The sequence below is a fragment of the Camelina sativa genome, chromosome 11, assembly GCF_000633955.1.
Source record: "Camelina sativa cultivar DH55 chromosome 11, Cs, whole genome shotgun sequence".
Taxonomy (NCBI): Eukaryota; Viridiplantae; Streptophyta; class Magnoliopsida; order Brassicales; family Brassicaceae; genus Camelina; species Camelina sativa.
Window position 1 is genome coordinate 16134078 of NC_025695.1, and position 16193 is coordinate 16150270.

A 16193-nucleotide genomic window follows, 5' to 3' on the forward strand; every position below is an offset into this window, starting at 1 on the left:
GTAACGTGAATTACATATTTATTTATTTTTAACAGAGAAAAAAAGAAAAAACAAATTCAATTACTTTTTTTTTTATCCTACATAGTTTGAGATATTTACTTTGTATTGCCACTACTTGCGTTTTGAATCGAGAGAATTGGGAGGGAGGGAGTCAATTAGGTAAATTCAAAATAATCGGAGCACCGTGCAGGGCAATGGAATCTGATCTTCTGTTTGCAGCAGGCATATCCTCACTAGTGTTTGTCCCACCATGAACCCCACATTGAGGTGTGTCCATTCACAAACACATCTTCTTTGTACCTACTTTTGCTATGCTCCTACAACAACGGAAAGAGTATATTATTAGTGAATTGTTTTTAATTATATGTGATTAAGTATTTCACCCATTTGGCCTTGTTTTGTATTAATTTGTGAGATAAAATGATTTTGTAGAATAAATCATATGTTTTTAGTCGTTTTTAATTATTTCTCAAATTAAATTTTGTATATTAATGAGTTTTAAAAGAAAAAGAAGTCTAGATATAATATAAATTTGAAGTGAATTATACTACAATTCTATTGATTTATCACAACTACTAAAAAAATGAAGGAAGAGAAAATAATATATGAGCCAAATATACGCAAAACCTAAGCAGAAGATCACCATTCTTCCTTTCTAACTATAATGATAAGATCCAAAATTAAGTGAGAAGGAAAACAAATGTTGAGTGATATCTTAAATTATTTTGTCAACTTGTAGGTGACTTTTATACAATATTTAAAGAAAATGCATGATATAAACAATGAGTTATTAAGTAAAACAGCAATCAATTTTCATTATTTCAATGCAGTTTTGCATGGTTTACGATGTTACAAATTCAATTGTTCAGTTGTATGATACTTCCTCCGATTCAAATTAGTTGTCTTTTTTAAGGTTTTTCATACAAATTAAGAAAATAATTAAATTTTCTATTTTACCCTTCATTAATATGTTTTCTAATTTTTTGAATTGGTCAAGACATTAAAATAGTTGATAAAATTAAAATATCTATAAAACATCTATACCGAAAATTCAAAACGACAATTATTATAAAACAAAATCTTCACTCTAAAACCACAACTAAAACAAAACGGAAAGAGTATATTACTAATGAATTGCTTTTAATTATATGTGATTAAATAGTTCACCCATTTGACCTTGTTTTGTGCTAGTTTGCGAGATAAACTAATTTTGTAGAATAAATCATATGTTTTTAGTCGTTTTTAATTATTTCTCATTGTTTATTAACGAGTTCTCCTAGATTTTTGAGCTAATAAACTTGACTTACTCTTCCTGACCAATGGTAAAAAATTCTTATAACGACTGTTTATATAACTAACATGTAATGGACCAGTGAGAATTTTATATACAAGTGATCATAATTTCGGTTAACTTATTAAATAATCGGGGATCTGAGAAATAATAGTATATAAAGCGCAATTGGAAATCATTGAATTAAAAGCAACAATAAATTGAGGTTTCATTAATACAATGGATGGATACTTCGCCTACGAAAACTTTTACGCCAAGAAATATCTCAAACCAATAATATGACTGGATCCGACCCGATTGAGTATTTGATTCGACAGACCCAGAAGAACTATGTGTCTGATGTCGTTTTGTTGAATTTGGTTTGGGAGTTTCCGGTTCTTGAATTGTGCCTAAAAGCTTGTCTTCCTTTCTTGGGTGCTTCTGACTCAACCAACTCCTTGAGCTTCTCTAGAGCTGAAACGAGAAATGACTTCATCATTTGCCAAAATACAAATGATATGAATGGCCTCATATGTTTCATATGCACTAACAGAGTACTTTCATGTCTATTTTGTAGAGTGTTTCCTAGAAATATGTACACAAGGCTAAGAAATTACCGGTGTGTAAGTGGCACGGATGGAATCTAATGAAGTGGGGGAGATCGGATAGATAGGACATGAATCACTCCCAACTTTCTTCAGGAGCTTTGAGAAACGCCTTACCTGAAATTTTAAAAAATATCCAAATGAACAAGTGGAGCTAGAGTGAAGAGCTTAAGCATGGTAAAAGTAACAGAGATAGATAAGAGGGTTCCAAGCAATTGTCCTATACAATTACCCTAAGTGATTAGTGAATAATTCAGTGAGATGAGTACAAGATTCTGATATTGTATTTTCTTCCCCTGTTTGAGACACACCTTATCATCTAGTATCTATTATCTGAGGTACCTCTAGCTTGTGTTTCCACATAAGTGATAAAGAAAGAATGTTTGTGTGTATGTGCAGAATATAGTTCCAGTTTACCTCATGATTACTCAGCAATGTGAAGCACCGCCCAGCCTGGCCTGCTCTAGCTGTCCGCCCAGCACGATGGATGAAGGTCTTTGCAAAAGGAGGCATATCATAGTTTATGACATTTGTTACCCCTTTAACATCCATTCCACGTGTTAGAGCATCCGACGCAACAAGAACTTGGATATCGCCTTTTCTAAAGGCCTTTAATTCTTTGCTGCAGGCAAAAATTTTCAAGAAATGAGCAGATTTCTTTATTTATGAGTGCCACAGGGTGCTATTAAGTGATGCAAGATTCAAATATTACCTTCGAACTGATTGGTTCAGACCACCTGAATACTCTTTTGCTTTTATGTTTGCGTCACCGAAAAAGTTGAGTAACTTGCATAGACGACGAGTTGTCTCTACGGAGGATGTGAAGATGATACACTTTTCACCTTCCCATGATTTTAGGAGAGCAACTAAATATACAGGCTTCATCCCGGTTTCGCAAATCTGTTAAAAACATGTGACGTAAAATCAGGAGATAAATTTTTGCAGACAAATGTTGTGTCAAAGCACAAACTTGAAGAAAAAATGACACATTAAACACATATACATACCAGTCTAAGGCATTCCAACTTCTCGGGTAGTCTGTATCGGCTTCCTCCAGTTGTCATGAATAACGGATGATGCAGGTCAAGCTGAATAAGCTTGCTTGGATTCTGCGTCAATGTAGCTGATAATACCATCTTCACCAACCTTGGATATGGTTTACCCTTGAAACCTCTTTCCACACTTCTGTGGATTTGAAGTAAGCATCACATTAGTTACTTTTAATCAGCTTTGACTGCAGGCTGCAGCCTTTAACCAGCTGAGGTTATTATTAACTTATTATGTGACTAATGTAGTATAAGAAAGGTAAAATGCTTGAGAGATGGAACTCACTGTCTACGAACAGTCTGCAGAGCACCAAAAGCAGAAGGAACAAACGCTGTAGGAAATAGGCCATCGTCAGATGCCTGAGTCAGTTGCAGAACAGTTGGTAGCCATGATTGATAAGCCTCCCTTAGCAATCTGTCGGTTTCATCAACAACCTGAAAAAAATCGCTTCATCAAAACAAACTGGAAACTAAGACCGAGGTGAACTAAGAAGCGAAATCTGGAATTTCTTCATACAAGGTAACGCAAATGCTCAAGAGTAAAGCCCTTGGTGTTGTTGATATGATCCATCAGCCTTCCTGGTGTTGCTACCAATATGTCCACAGCACTCTCAAGGTTTTGGGAAAGATCGTCAGGATCAAAGCATATCCCCGCATCGAGTTTAGGTGTCTTGATGAGCTGTGAGATTTCACCAGCTATAGAAGATTGACCCACAGCTGAACCAACAGTTAATCCCACAGCTGGAGCTATAGCATCAAACACATCCTTAACCTAAACTTAGAAATGAAAAAACGGAAGACTTCAGTAAACCATAGACGTTGTTGTTGCATTTCACACACAAAAAAGAAGAAGAACAAAGCCAGAAGTGAGAACCTACCTGCAAAGCTAAATCACGAGTGGGCAAAACGACTAAAGCACGGAGGCATCTCACAGGACGAGAAGCAAGGATCTGCACAATTGGTAAAGCATAAGAGAGAGTCTTGCCACTTCCTGTTGGAGAGTTAACACAGATGTCTCTTTCGAAACCACCTGGCCCTATTGTCTCATGCCAAACTGAAACTTGCACTGGAAAAAGTGAAGAGATACCCATCTCCTCCAATGCTTTCTTCAACCTTATCACATATAAAAGATTCAACATCATCATAAGGAAAAGAGAAGATAGTTTCAGAAGCTTAAAAAAAATCATAGAACTAAGAAAATTTCAGCTGGAATCAAAAGCCATAACAGAGATACTTCAATCAAATCTTATATATATATAGTCGATGTTACCTGGGATTAAGGCAAGGGAGGGTTTCGAGAGCACAGGTTTCGACATTGCTGACGTCAATCGGAGCTCTCATCCATGGAACAACAGAATCAATCTCTCTCTCCGCCGCATCCTCTTTATCTCTTCCCATACTCAGCTTAATCGTTTTCTGTGGGGGTGATTTCCGAGGACGAGAAGGAAGAAGCCGTGACGGTGGGTGGTGAGACAAAAGCTTCTCTCCGGCAACCAAAACCCCTCTTTCGATTTCGATGATTAAAACCAAAAAGGGTTTTACAGATTTTACGGTTTTACCTATTAACCCATGAACCGATCGGTCGAACCGGCAGGTCCGGTTTATGATCTAGCACCGAAAAAACATGGGTGAACCATATAAGTAACCAACAACCGCAAAGTCCACACTTTGACAAAACCAAATACAAATTATCAAAAAAAAAATCTCAAAAACAAGAAAATACAATTTAATCTGTTAAAAATATATAAAAAAAAAGGTAGACTAGTTGGACCATTGATTTAACTACATAGAAGAAATTGATATCGTGAAAACTTTATATATTTCCCTAAGAATTTCTGACTCATTTATACAACATACCCACAGTCTTGAGGGAGTACGTAGAATATACGTACTGTAATTATTAAGAAGGTTATAACTACCGAATGTGGAATTTGTCGAGTTTTTAGCTTTTTTACATACAATTGTCGAGTTTAAAGAGACTTCTAAACGAGCTGAACCACATTTATTTTTTTTCATTGAATTATATGTTATATGTATAATAACAAGATGCATGCTTGATGCTTCTGTTGACGAAAAGAGGTTTCCAAGAGATTCGAAAGAGAGAATGAAAAGTTTAAGGAATCTCTAGTCGGAGATGTCAAGGTATGGTGAGTTTGTATGAAGCTTCTCACTTGAAAACGACGAGAAAGGATATACTGGACGAAGCGTTAAGCTTCACGACAAGAAACTTGGAGTCGTTAGCTATAGCCGAAGCAAGTTCGCTCCATATCTCAATGCGTATACGAAACGCTCTTCGCATGCCTCAGCATTACAATGCCAAAATGGTATTCATGAGGGAATACCTTCCTTTCTACGAACAATAAAAACATCACAACAAGATGCTACTCAGATTTGCGAAGATAAACTTCAAGTTCATGCAGCTACATTGGATTCAAGAACTGAAAACTCTGAGCAAGTACTACTCTACATATTTCACGTACGCTTCTAGCTATATTTTTTTCTTGCGAGCTGAAAAAAGTCATTAATATGTGTTGCAGATGGTGGAAGCAGCAAGATCTTGCATCTAAACTTCCACCTTACTTCAGGGATAGATTGATCGAGTGTTATTTATTCGCATTAATGGTATATTTATAGCCACAGTTTTCACGAGGGAGAGTTGCACAAGCTAAGCTTTACCCTTGTGATAGATATGGTAATGTTTCCGAAGTTGTAGCTCTTGTACAATGGGTCGAAAGGTAAAAACACCATCAAAACTTTCTTGTCTCGTTATTAATTAATCCTCAAAAATCAGTATCCCCATAAAAAAATCTTAGTGAAATAGAATAAAACTCCTGAATGAAATCAAATACTACAGTACTACACTATGTAGTCTCTGATTCTAGATCTCTATCTCCTTTTACGTACGAATATACATATTAAAAATGTAACGATCTTATATATATAAAGGTTTGAGCTATGACACAAGATTATTTATACATGAGGAGTTGACTCGTGTGGACTACAAAAATGTAATAGAGATGTCCCTAGAAAAAACTATAGTAAATAGTATTTCATTTATATGAATGTACATATGGGATCCAGATTACGTGGAAAAATTACCATATTATATGAAAACCGTCTTTAAGTTAGCTTGGAATACTTTCAAAGAGTGTGAAAATGTGGGCAGATTCGAAGAACGATTGTCATATAATGTACAATTAGGAGCACTTGAAGAGGTATTAGTGTAAAGATCAAAGTTAAATGTACCATACAAATATCAAAATTGTAATTTATTAACGTTGTTTAACATTCTTTTATATGCTTTTATACTAAGCAGTTTAAAATATACCTAAGAGCCAACTTTTCCTTTACCAAGGGGGAATAAGGAGACGTGGTGCCTACATTTGACCAGTACATGGAGATTGGGGGAGTTGAAAAATTGATAGGGGACAATGTTATGAATGGTTAAAACTTAAAATCAAAACCAAAATTTGTTGACGACCAGGGTAAAAAGGGTCATCTGATGAATGACTTGCCCGGCTTTGAGGTAACTGATAGGACAGTTGTCCTGGTTTTGTTAGTGATCAAGACCAATATTGTGTTAACAAATGAGTTGTAAGGTATCACAGGATGATATAAGTAGAGGCTATGTTTCTAATGCCAAGTACTATATGACGCAATACAAAGTTACTCACTAGGCTTCAGAAAATGGTTAGGGACTATGATAAAACCGTGAACGAGGAGATTTTGAAGACACCTAATTAAGAGTGTGTCGCGTGAAGTCCTTAAGCGGGCTATTGATCTGGGAAAAATGATAGAGTTCACTTATAGGACTGGCGAAGAATACACTCATCCCAAAGGATGGTTCAAGGAGCAGATCACATCTTTGTTTTAGGTTGTGCAACAACTGAATCGAATTTTTTGGTGACAGCAAGCGTATCCCCACTGGTGGTTATGCCACTAGGACCCCACACAGAAGTGTGGTTATTGACAAATACATCCTTAATCTATGATTGCTGCTTCGCCATCTCCAGACTTGTGTGAGACTTTATGAGTCTTTCCTTTGCAGTCTTTTGGTTGTTGTAGAGGTTCTCAACAGTTTTTGCTGACGCTGGTATCCCCCACCTACTGAAATTTATCTTCAGATATATTGGTTGCCTTCATTTGTGAAACCACAAAATGTTAGTGTATTAGGTCAGATAATCAAACATAGAAACAAATTTATCATCAACAATACCATATCGTTTCCTGTTTTGCGGCTTCTACAAACTTCCTGTCACGCTTTCTTTTCCCATCTCAGTTCCTTTTCTTCCGTTTTTTTTGCAATTATCTTCTTCCTTTTGAATATGCTCAAAATCCTCGGTAGAGGCATTCTGTACCATGTTTTTCTCCTTGTCTCAGAGTTGAGTTTTTCCTTTTGAAAGATTGGGATTGTAGTAGAAAATGGAAGCTGAGTAGTGGAGCGTTTTGTCTCAAGTTGGTTCTTGAGTTTGTTGATTCTATAGGACTTTAAGGATGGAGAGAGTTGTCATGACTAAAATCAACCAATCATCTTGAATTTTTTATATTGTTTGACTGATCCTCTTCGTCTCCCCTTGCTTGATTTTCGTAGTAACTGCTACTTCGACCCTTTTCGCCTTCCCTTACTTTAATTTTTTGTAGTAACTACTTATTTATAATATATCTCATATCCTACTGTTTTTTTTGTAGTGAACGAAGATGAAGGTCAACTACAGAGAAATGAGAACTTGAAGATCAAACATTTTCAGAGAGTACTCTTTTGAAGAAATCACCAACGAGACTTGGTTTTAGAATATATATTAGAATGTTGAAGATAACAGAGGACTGAACTTCCTAAAGGAAAAAATTGTCTTATATTGATGTTAAGACAATCTTAACATCATCTAGAAATTGTCTAATTGGAACTGATTAGTATGCTAATTTTTCCAAATAGCTGATGGGTACAACTTGTGGCTTTTTAGGCTTCTCAAGGGTCTATATCCACACATGAACAAATTTATATTGGTTCTAACTGGTTATTTTTTGTAGCTTACCTATATTATGTTAATGCATTAGTAATAATAGTTTATTTCTTGTGCTCAAAATAGATTACAAGTTAGTATTCATCATGGAAATTGCATACTATGTTTTGCTTATTGTTTTCTTTAATTATTCCTATATTTCTTGCTTTGGTACGGTGTAGCAGGTTTGAAAATAACAAATCTTTATATGGCAGGAGTTGTGAATATATAGAGAAATATGTTTAATTAGTTTTTTTAATTATCGCTTGTAAGTGACTATATTCATTCTCATTCGATAACAAACAAAAAAAAAATCAAAATTCTATTAATTTTACATTGTTGTGTTGTTTTCCTTCTCTGTAAACTTTTTTTCTATGACCCTATCTTCTCAACTATACATAGGATTGCAAGTTCATTGTCACTATGGTGAACCTTAAGGATTTTGTCATTGAGTGATGTTGTTTCTAAATTTTTCTTTTATGTATCTAAGGACGATATGTGTATTTTTAAATGTAATCTTACTATAGAATAAGAAGAAACTGGTCATTTTGTGTTTGATTCTTAAGAGGTAGAATAGATTATGAGACCTTGAAATGGGCCAAATTTACTACATTTTTTTCTTACTGCTACATTGCCAGAGAAAAAGGAGATTCAATCATGTGTGGTGGCTACTCCAAATTTTCAGTCACATAATATTGATCACCATGGTTTGTACTTTCTTTTTTGACTACTGAATATATAATCTAATATTAACAGTGAAAATGTAATTATTCATATCGCTAAAAGATAATCCGCGTTGTGTGCGGGTATTCATTTAGTTTGATTAAAAGACTTTTATATAAAAAAACTCTAGAGAAAAGCCTATGATCCCTATTCTTCTCTCCAAGACTCAACTGCCTCTCCGTTTTCAATGATCAATTCAATTGGATTAGATCCTTTTCTTCTTCTTTTAATTTCTTTGACGATGAGAAAACTTACCATGGAAATCAGAGTTTGAACAACACTCCAAAATCTCTGTAAGATAGGAGACTTTTAACCAATTATTGGGCTGGATTTGTGTTTCTTGAGCAGATCTCATGTGTTACAAAATCTTCGTGAGTTAGAGTTTGCCTTTTACTTTTACATCAAACCAGAGATACTTAAACTGTTACAACGCAATTACTAGACCTTGTTATCATGTCCATCGTGACCAGGAAACAAGAGAAGAATTTCTCCACTAGATAATCTCATCATTAGACGTTCACTGTTATAACAAGATTGCATATATACCTCCATCCTTCCTCTCTACTAATTATTGTGCTCCTAGTTCGTTTTGACAGTTCATAGTGTGACATAAGATTTTATTCTCTATGTCTGTAATGGAGATTGACCATCTATCCTCAAGTATTTATATTTTTTCAGTTCTCTAATCTTACAATCGGAGAGAAATCCATTGTGTTTGTTCCTTATACATTTCTCTTTCAGAATTTGGTGTCTTTGAGTTTGCATATTTTTTCAACATAACTTGTTTTGTTATTTGGGAGTTCCCTAATTATGTTAATCTGTTATTTGTAATTGCAAAATGGTGATAAATACACTCACAGGTACGTTCGTCGTCACTAGCATCTTTGCTTAAGCACATTTCGATATATATTTTTTGAAATCCAATTCTTGTCTTTTGTTATAACAATCTCCTAAAATCACCCTATACTTCTAAAATCTCACCAAATCACAATCTAGAATTCTTTTTTTAAAACAAAAAAAACTAACAATTCCACCAAAGTATCATAAAATTTCACATAAATCTCACAAAATTCAAAATTTTCTAAATTCCACAAAATCATCTGAAGTCGTCAATTCAATACACCCATGTAAGAGAAGAATAGGGTTTTTGATCTTCTTGAGTCATAAGAAAGAACAAAAATCTTGTATCATACCGTTGTAAAAATGTTTTATTATTTAGTAGATAATATCTCGCGCGTATGCGCAGATTTTTGTTTAGTTAGTTATGTTAATTAATCATAAAATTATATATAAATAAATAATTTTTGTAAATGTCACTAATATATAATAAATAATTCATTCAGATCATAAAATATCAAAATATATAACTTTTTAAATATAATCATACATACATATTTTTCAAAATTTATTTATTTTTTATTGTTCAACTTTGAGAATAATGTTCTTTAGAACTTTTGAGTATTCGAGATTAAAAAAACATTGTTAATGATGAAAATGGAATTTTAATATGATATTGAAGCATTTAGTTTAAGATGTTCATTGTGTGACTTGCTGTTTTATAGAGAACATTATGGTTCAAAACAAACAATTCATTTGATTTAAATATATAGATAATGAACCAATAATGTACCAATAATAACATATGAGAATTAGAAAAGTGGAATAAGTGCTTATTAATATATTTTTCACATTTTTAAGAAATAAAATCGTGAGGAACATTACTATGGTAATAATATGGGATGTTACAAACAAATATATTCCTATTATTAATTTTTATATCTGTATTTTTGACTTAAAAAAAACCTATCCGTATTTTAAAATTGTGGGCGTGAATGTGTAATGCAATGTGGTTTTATATATACTTTTCCAAACTTTTATATTTATACTTTTCCAAACAATAAAAGTAAAGCTTATTGAAGTATTACATATTAAAAAAAGATATGTGAATATGTTAGAAAATAATAAAACATCGAAAGTACATACATAATAGAGATATATCTTTTCAACTTCATTCTCTTGTTGTGTGATGATTGAAATTGAAATTTCATAATCTCCACCAATATATCTGAAATTTTTGTTATAGTTATCAAAAATTTTATTTTACATATGTGAATTTAAATTAAAAATTTTAAAAGTAAATAAGTATAATATACTAAGGCGTTAGAAATAAAATAAAAATTGAAATAAATGTTAGACATATATCATACTTTCAAAATAAATCAAGAATCAAACTTCTATTTGATTTTCAACCCATATATTAACATAAAAAAAATAAAATATATGAATGTTATTAGAGTAAGTTGTATTGATGGACAAGTTATTAGAGTAAGTTGTTAACTTATTCACGAATATCATTTAAATAACTTGTCCACCAAAATTATATTAACTAAGATGTCTACGAGTTCAACTAGTTGTCTACCGATACTTCTAAAATATGAAAACGAGGCAAAACACAACACAAAAATTTGTTTAAAAATTGTGGAACCATATTTAGTTTCCAAAGAAGAGATCTCCAAAATAAATGTATTTTTGGTTGTTAACGTTTAGACCTTGTGTGAGATTATTGGTTTTAAGAAGGAAAAATTTGGGTTGTTGATTTAGGAATAATTTATTTTGTAGAGATATATTAGAGATATTTTAGTAATCTTATTGATTTTGTAAATTCTAGAGGAAAATGGTAGAATTGTTTTTGGAAAAATCGATTATATGATTGAGATTTAGATAGATTATAATAAACTTATAGATATTGTGGAGATTTTATGGCAATAAACTTTAAAGATTTAAGTCTATTTCATAGATTTTACTAATTGGGTTTGTGTAAAATTTAAAGATTTTTAAATAAACAAAACTATAAGAATATATCACAAAATGTATTTCAAAAATGTTAATATAAATATAAACCGCATGTCCACACTTAACAAAGCCAAATATGTCAAACAAAAATCTCAAAAACAAGAAAATACAATTTAATCTGTTAAAAGTTAAAACTATAGAAAAGGTAGACTCATTGATTTATCTCAAAGCAATAAACTATACAGAAGAAGCCTACCAAAAAAAATAAACTATACAGAAGAAATCGATATCGTGAAAACTTTATATTTCCCTTAAACAAATTCTGACTCATTTATACAAACATACCCACAGTCTGAGGAAGTAGAATATACTGTGTAGTATTTATTAAGAGGGTTACCGAATGTGGACTTTCTCTCGAGTTTTTAGTTTTTTTACATACAATTGTCGAGTTTAAAGAGACCTCTAAACGAGCTGAACCACGGCAGCGACTCTCAGAGCACCGTTCTGGAGAAGTTCAGAGAGCTCATCGAAGAGCAGTGCGGTACGCCAACCCCACCCTTTGGGAGCTTTAGGCAGAAGAGTTCCTCTCTGTTTAAAGCTCCCAAACAACATCACTTCTCTTTTCGACGGGCATATTAGCTACAAGAATCAATTAAAAATAATGTAGCTTATTATGACTGGGATGCATCAAAACAAGACCAAAGAATTGTCATTCCACTTAGACATGGAATCATACATGAATATATCAACAAGAACTTGCACATATATACTTGTAAGATACCTGGTAACGTGCTGTCACTTTGTCACGAGGATCTATGTAAACATGGACCTGAAATGCGGTAGAAGAGATTGTTATTTCACAAGAACTGACAGCTGAAGTAGCTCTTATAGCTCTATTATAACAATATCAATAGAAAACTAACCTTCCTTACTGAATCCAGTATCTCTGCTTTGCGACGGTGAAGAAACAATCCTGTAGAAATTCATTATCAAGTTATGTATTATGACACACCAAACTAACTAATGTGAGGAAAACATGTGATCTTGTCATTGTATTGACTCGTGTTACCAATAGTTCGACGTCCTTGAGGGTCTTCATCATTGAACGCCTGAATGCTAATCTGGATATGGTATCAAAACGTAACCCAAATTTCATAGTTAGAAAGCCAAACCAGCTTCAATAGAAAGTTTGATGATCAAGTTGTGAGTTTGTGATACCTTCCACAGAGAACCAGCATAGAAGAATTCAGGAGAATGCTCAACATGACCATTAGCGAGTCTATGGACATCTTCAAATTCAACTCTGCAGACAATGAAAAATGCATATGAGAGGAATCATTTACCAAACAGGACAAAGTAAGGAGTCACAGCAAATTTGATTAAACCATAGTTACAAGTAAACAAAACTGGAAACATTACCCAAAACGAAAGGGAGGAAAGTGACACAAAGGTGTCCTTGTATCAAGTGATATGGTACAACTTGCGTTCTCCCACTCAGTCCCTACTGAAGGTTGCTTTGGTTCTGACATTCCAACAGTACTTCCACTGCCACACCCTCCCTCCGTTTGACCACCACGATGATTATTACCAACACCGCTTGTCCCTTGGCTTAGCCCAACAAGAGCTGTCAAACCATCTTTAGAAATTTCTCCACTCTGATCAATCTTACCTTCAGAACCATCACTAGCAATAGGTTGCTGACCATTTCTGCTAATGGGGACACGAGAATACACAAAAGGTGTAGGAGGCCAAGCAGGTGGTGGCACAAATGTAGCTTCGCAGCCAATGCCTGCAAGTCCATCGATGTGTTGTCCTCTGACACTGATCCTGACAGGCTTAAAGATACCTATTCCTTCGCCTTGAGAGGATTCCGTCACATACACGTTTTCCATGTCTCCCATCATATTGTTCTGCACATTGTCTTGACAATAATAATTGTTAAAGGCTGCACCATGTGAAACCCCAAATCCCTGTTTACACGCGCATGCAACACTGATAAGGCAACACCTTTTGCATGTGTTGGCAGCAACTTCCTGCACCCTTTGACTGAGAAGCATCTGAATAGTAGTCAAACATAAAACATTAATGCATTTATGTACGCAAACATTTAAAACCAGAGTAGAATTGCTACTATTAAGACAAATATATCAAAGCTAAGCGGATCAACCACCCCTAAATTTCTATGACTGGCTGAGTGAGAAAGGAAGCAAGTTTAAGGACAACGAACCTGCAACCAGAGGCCATCATTCACGGCTTTACAAGGGAAACCCAGCTCTTCAAGTTCTTTTCTTGCGTTCAGTAGTATTTCAAAAGACATATTGCAATACAAAAGCGAACCACCTTCAAAAGTGTTAACAAAGGCACCGTATTCTTCCTCAGTAAATCCACATTTTCCTTTAACAGAACCTGTACCTTGCCTTGTCCCCACAACCCGTCCACCCCATGTTAGAGCAGAAACACCACAGTTTCCCCAGTCATTGACCACAAAACCATCAGAAGAAGAACCTAAAGTAGGAGAATTTCTAGAGTCTGCTCCTGATAACCAACTATCATTACCCAAATGGTATGCTTCTTCAGAAGGTCCTTCAATTGCCACCCCACTGCCTTCTGTCTTATCAACAACACTGGTGCTAGTACGACCAAAGCTTGTTTGTGCGCTAGGAGATTGCTGAAAGACGAGGTTTGAACCAGAAACACCTCTTTGGAAATCAACAACACCTTCTGCGACTGGAACAATCACATCATCACTAGCATCTCTTAGACCGTCTTCTATATCTAAATGACCAATCTTACTTTCCAAACTCCCGAAGGAGAAATCATCCATCATATTTTTCCCCTTCGATATAGCAGAATCAATAGGAAAGCTTGTCTCTCTCTCAAATCTGGAATCTTGATTGGAATGTTCTGTGTTGGAAAGAGCACCATTTGCAATGAAGGCATACAGTGCCAGTTCAAACCTTTTTGACATGGAAAGAAACACGGTTTAAGGAGCTTAATAAATGTATCATACAGTATAAACTATAAACTGTAATTAGTCTATGCAATTCTGTACCGTTTTTCTTCACTAGGGACCCATAATTCATCAGATGTCAGCAATGCGCATAGAGTCTGTGCAGAGAGTTTTGGTAGCATCTGACAATAAAATGCGACTAGGTAATTAGCAAGACAGAAAAATTAGAAGTAGTTCTAAGTTCTAACTAAAAACTAGGAGATGCTTTCTAGATAGAATGACATCAAGGATAGAAGAAGGTGAAGCCAGATACATCATGTCAATAGTTAGGAGTTAGGACAAAGAATTTAGCAACCAGATGAGAAGACCAAGATATTGTTAGAATGGGGATATTTTTGCTTCTGACGGATATCCAAAAAGAAACGAGACAATCACTAACTACACAAAAATCATAATGTCAGTCTAAAGCATAGACATTAAATTACCTCTCTCAGTTCCACAGCACCACTTTGACAGAGATAACCCCAGCAAGCATTCCTTACACGTTCTCCATGTATGCCATAGTCTTGGCTCTCAGCAAACACCTGAGTCACAAGTGGAAGAAGCTCTGTGTACTCAAGATTCACGTAGAAAACGGAGGCTGAAATATACACATGACTGAGATTTCTCAAACCTGATATGCCAGGAAGTTTGAAGTCCTCAGCTCAGAAATAATAAAATCGGTGCATATTGCACACAAATCCTGAATGACAAAAACCTCTAGTTTTTAGATAAACTAATCCAAAAGAACCTAGTCATATTGATGTAAGTCATAAGTATTAAGAATACCTGGAGATCAAGAAAAGAAGCTGCAGCTAAAACTCGAAAGGCGTTATCATCATCAAGCTTAGGATGATAACCATATAGATAAGCCAAAGCAACAGAAACTGCATCTCCATTAACATTTTTATCATCCACAAGTAAGTTTACAACTGGAGAGCTTGCTTCTTTCCATGGACCTTGGAGCATAGTCCTAATTCACAAAATTTCGTACATTTCTAATCAAAACCTGAATATCAAAATCAAACCTATCCCCACATAATACCGCTGAATTTTTTTTATAATTAACAAGTGGATCATATACCTGAAGTAAGAGCTGCGAGATAGAATAAGCCGATGGAGATGGTAGCTGGATCCCATAGCTTTTACAACAACATCGGAAAACGCACCAGAGCCGAAACCTTCGGATTGAATATGATCGCATAAGGAAGTAAGATTACAATCGAGAGAACGAAGCTCCGATGTAGTCTGATCACTTTCAGCAAGAACCGGTGGCGAAAGTTGAGGAGACGGTGGTGGTGGAACCGTCATCCTCATATGATGATGATGCGACACCGACGTTCTAGAGTTTCGATAGTCTTGGTCCATAAAAAAACAACGATGTCGAATTCTCAAATTAATTGTTGTTCTAGGGATTCAATTTCAATTGAGGAGGAAAGCCATTGAAGACGGAGAAAGAAGCTCTCTCTCTCTACCTTGGACTTCCAACAGTCACACACACACACACCAAAACTCGCGTGTGAAGTGATAACCTAAAACGCAGTCGTTTTGTAGACTTTAAGAGAAATTACTAAATTGGAAAATACCAATTACGATAACCGAATCTAATTTAACTAAACCGAACCGATGCTTATGACCGTTGGAGCCAAAAACATTCCGAACGGCTAACTTTATCTTAGGCTTTTTTTCTCCTTTTGAATTTTCGAATAGAAAATGCGAAAAAGGGAACAAAAAATTTCGTCTTTATAATTAACTAAACCCTACCTT

The 16193-nt window shown here is 34.7% G+C and overlaps 2 protein-coding genes and 1 pseudogene across 2 annotated transcripts; 1 reads left to right on the plus strand and 2 right to left on the minus strand.

The window, feature by feature from the left end:
• Positions 1450-4455, minus strand: LOC104723557 (DEAD-box ATP-dependent RNA helicase 1-like). Its single transcript, XM_010441938.2, has 9 exons — positions 4192-4455; positions 3800-4034; positions 3439-3693; positions 3208-3356; positions 2883-3060; positions 2588-2775; positions 2293-2497; positions 1888-1992; positions 1450-1760 (listed from the first exon to the last, which is right to left on the minus strand). Exons 1-9 carry the CDS (start codon positions 4317-4319, stop codon positions 1620-1622), a joined length of 1584 nt encoding a protein of 527 aa, XP_010440240.1. The 5' UTR covers positions 4320-4455; the 3' UTR covers positions 1450-1619.
• LOC109127285 lies at positions 4546-6795 on the plus strand (annotated as a pseudogene).
• Positions 11725-15927, minus strand: LOC104723558. Its single transcript, XM_010441939.2, has 12 exons — positions 15511-15927; positions 15216-15399; positions 15061-15129; positions 14873-14971; positions 14490-14569; positions 13665-14394; positions 12857-13494; positions 12656-12740; positions 12507-12558; positions 12361-12410; positions 12219-12266; positions 11725-12076 (listed from the first exon to the last, which is right to left on the minus strand). Exons 1-12 carry the CDS (start codon positions 15792-15794, stop codon positions 11900-11902), a joined length of 2496 nt encoding a protein of 831 aa, XP_010440241.1. The 5' UTR covers positions 15795-15927; the 3' UTR covers positions 11725-11899.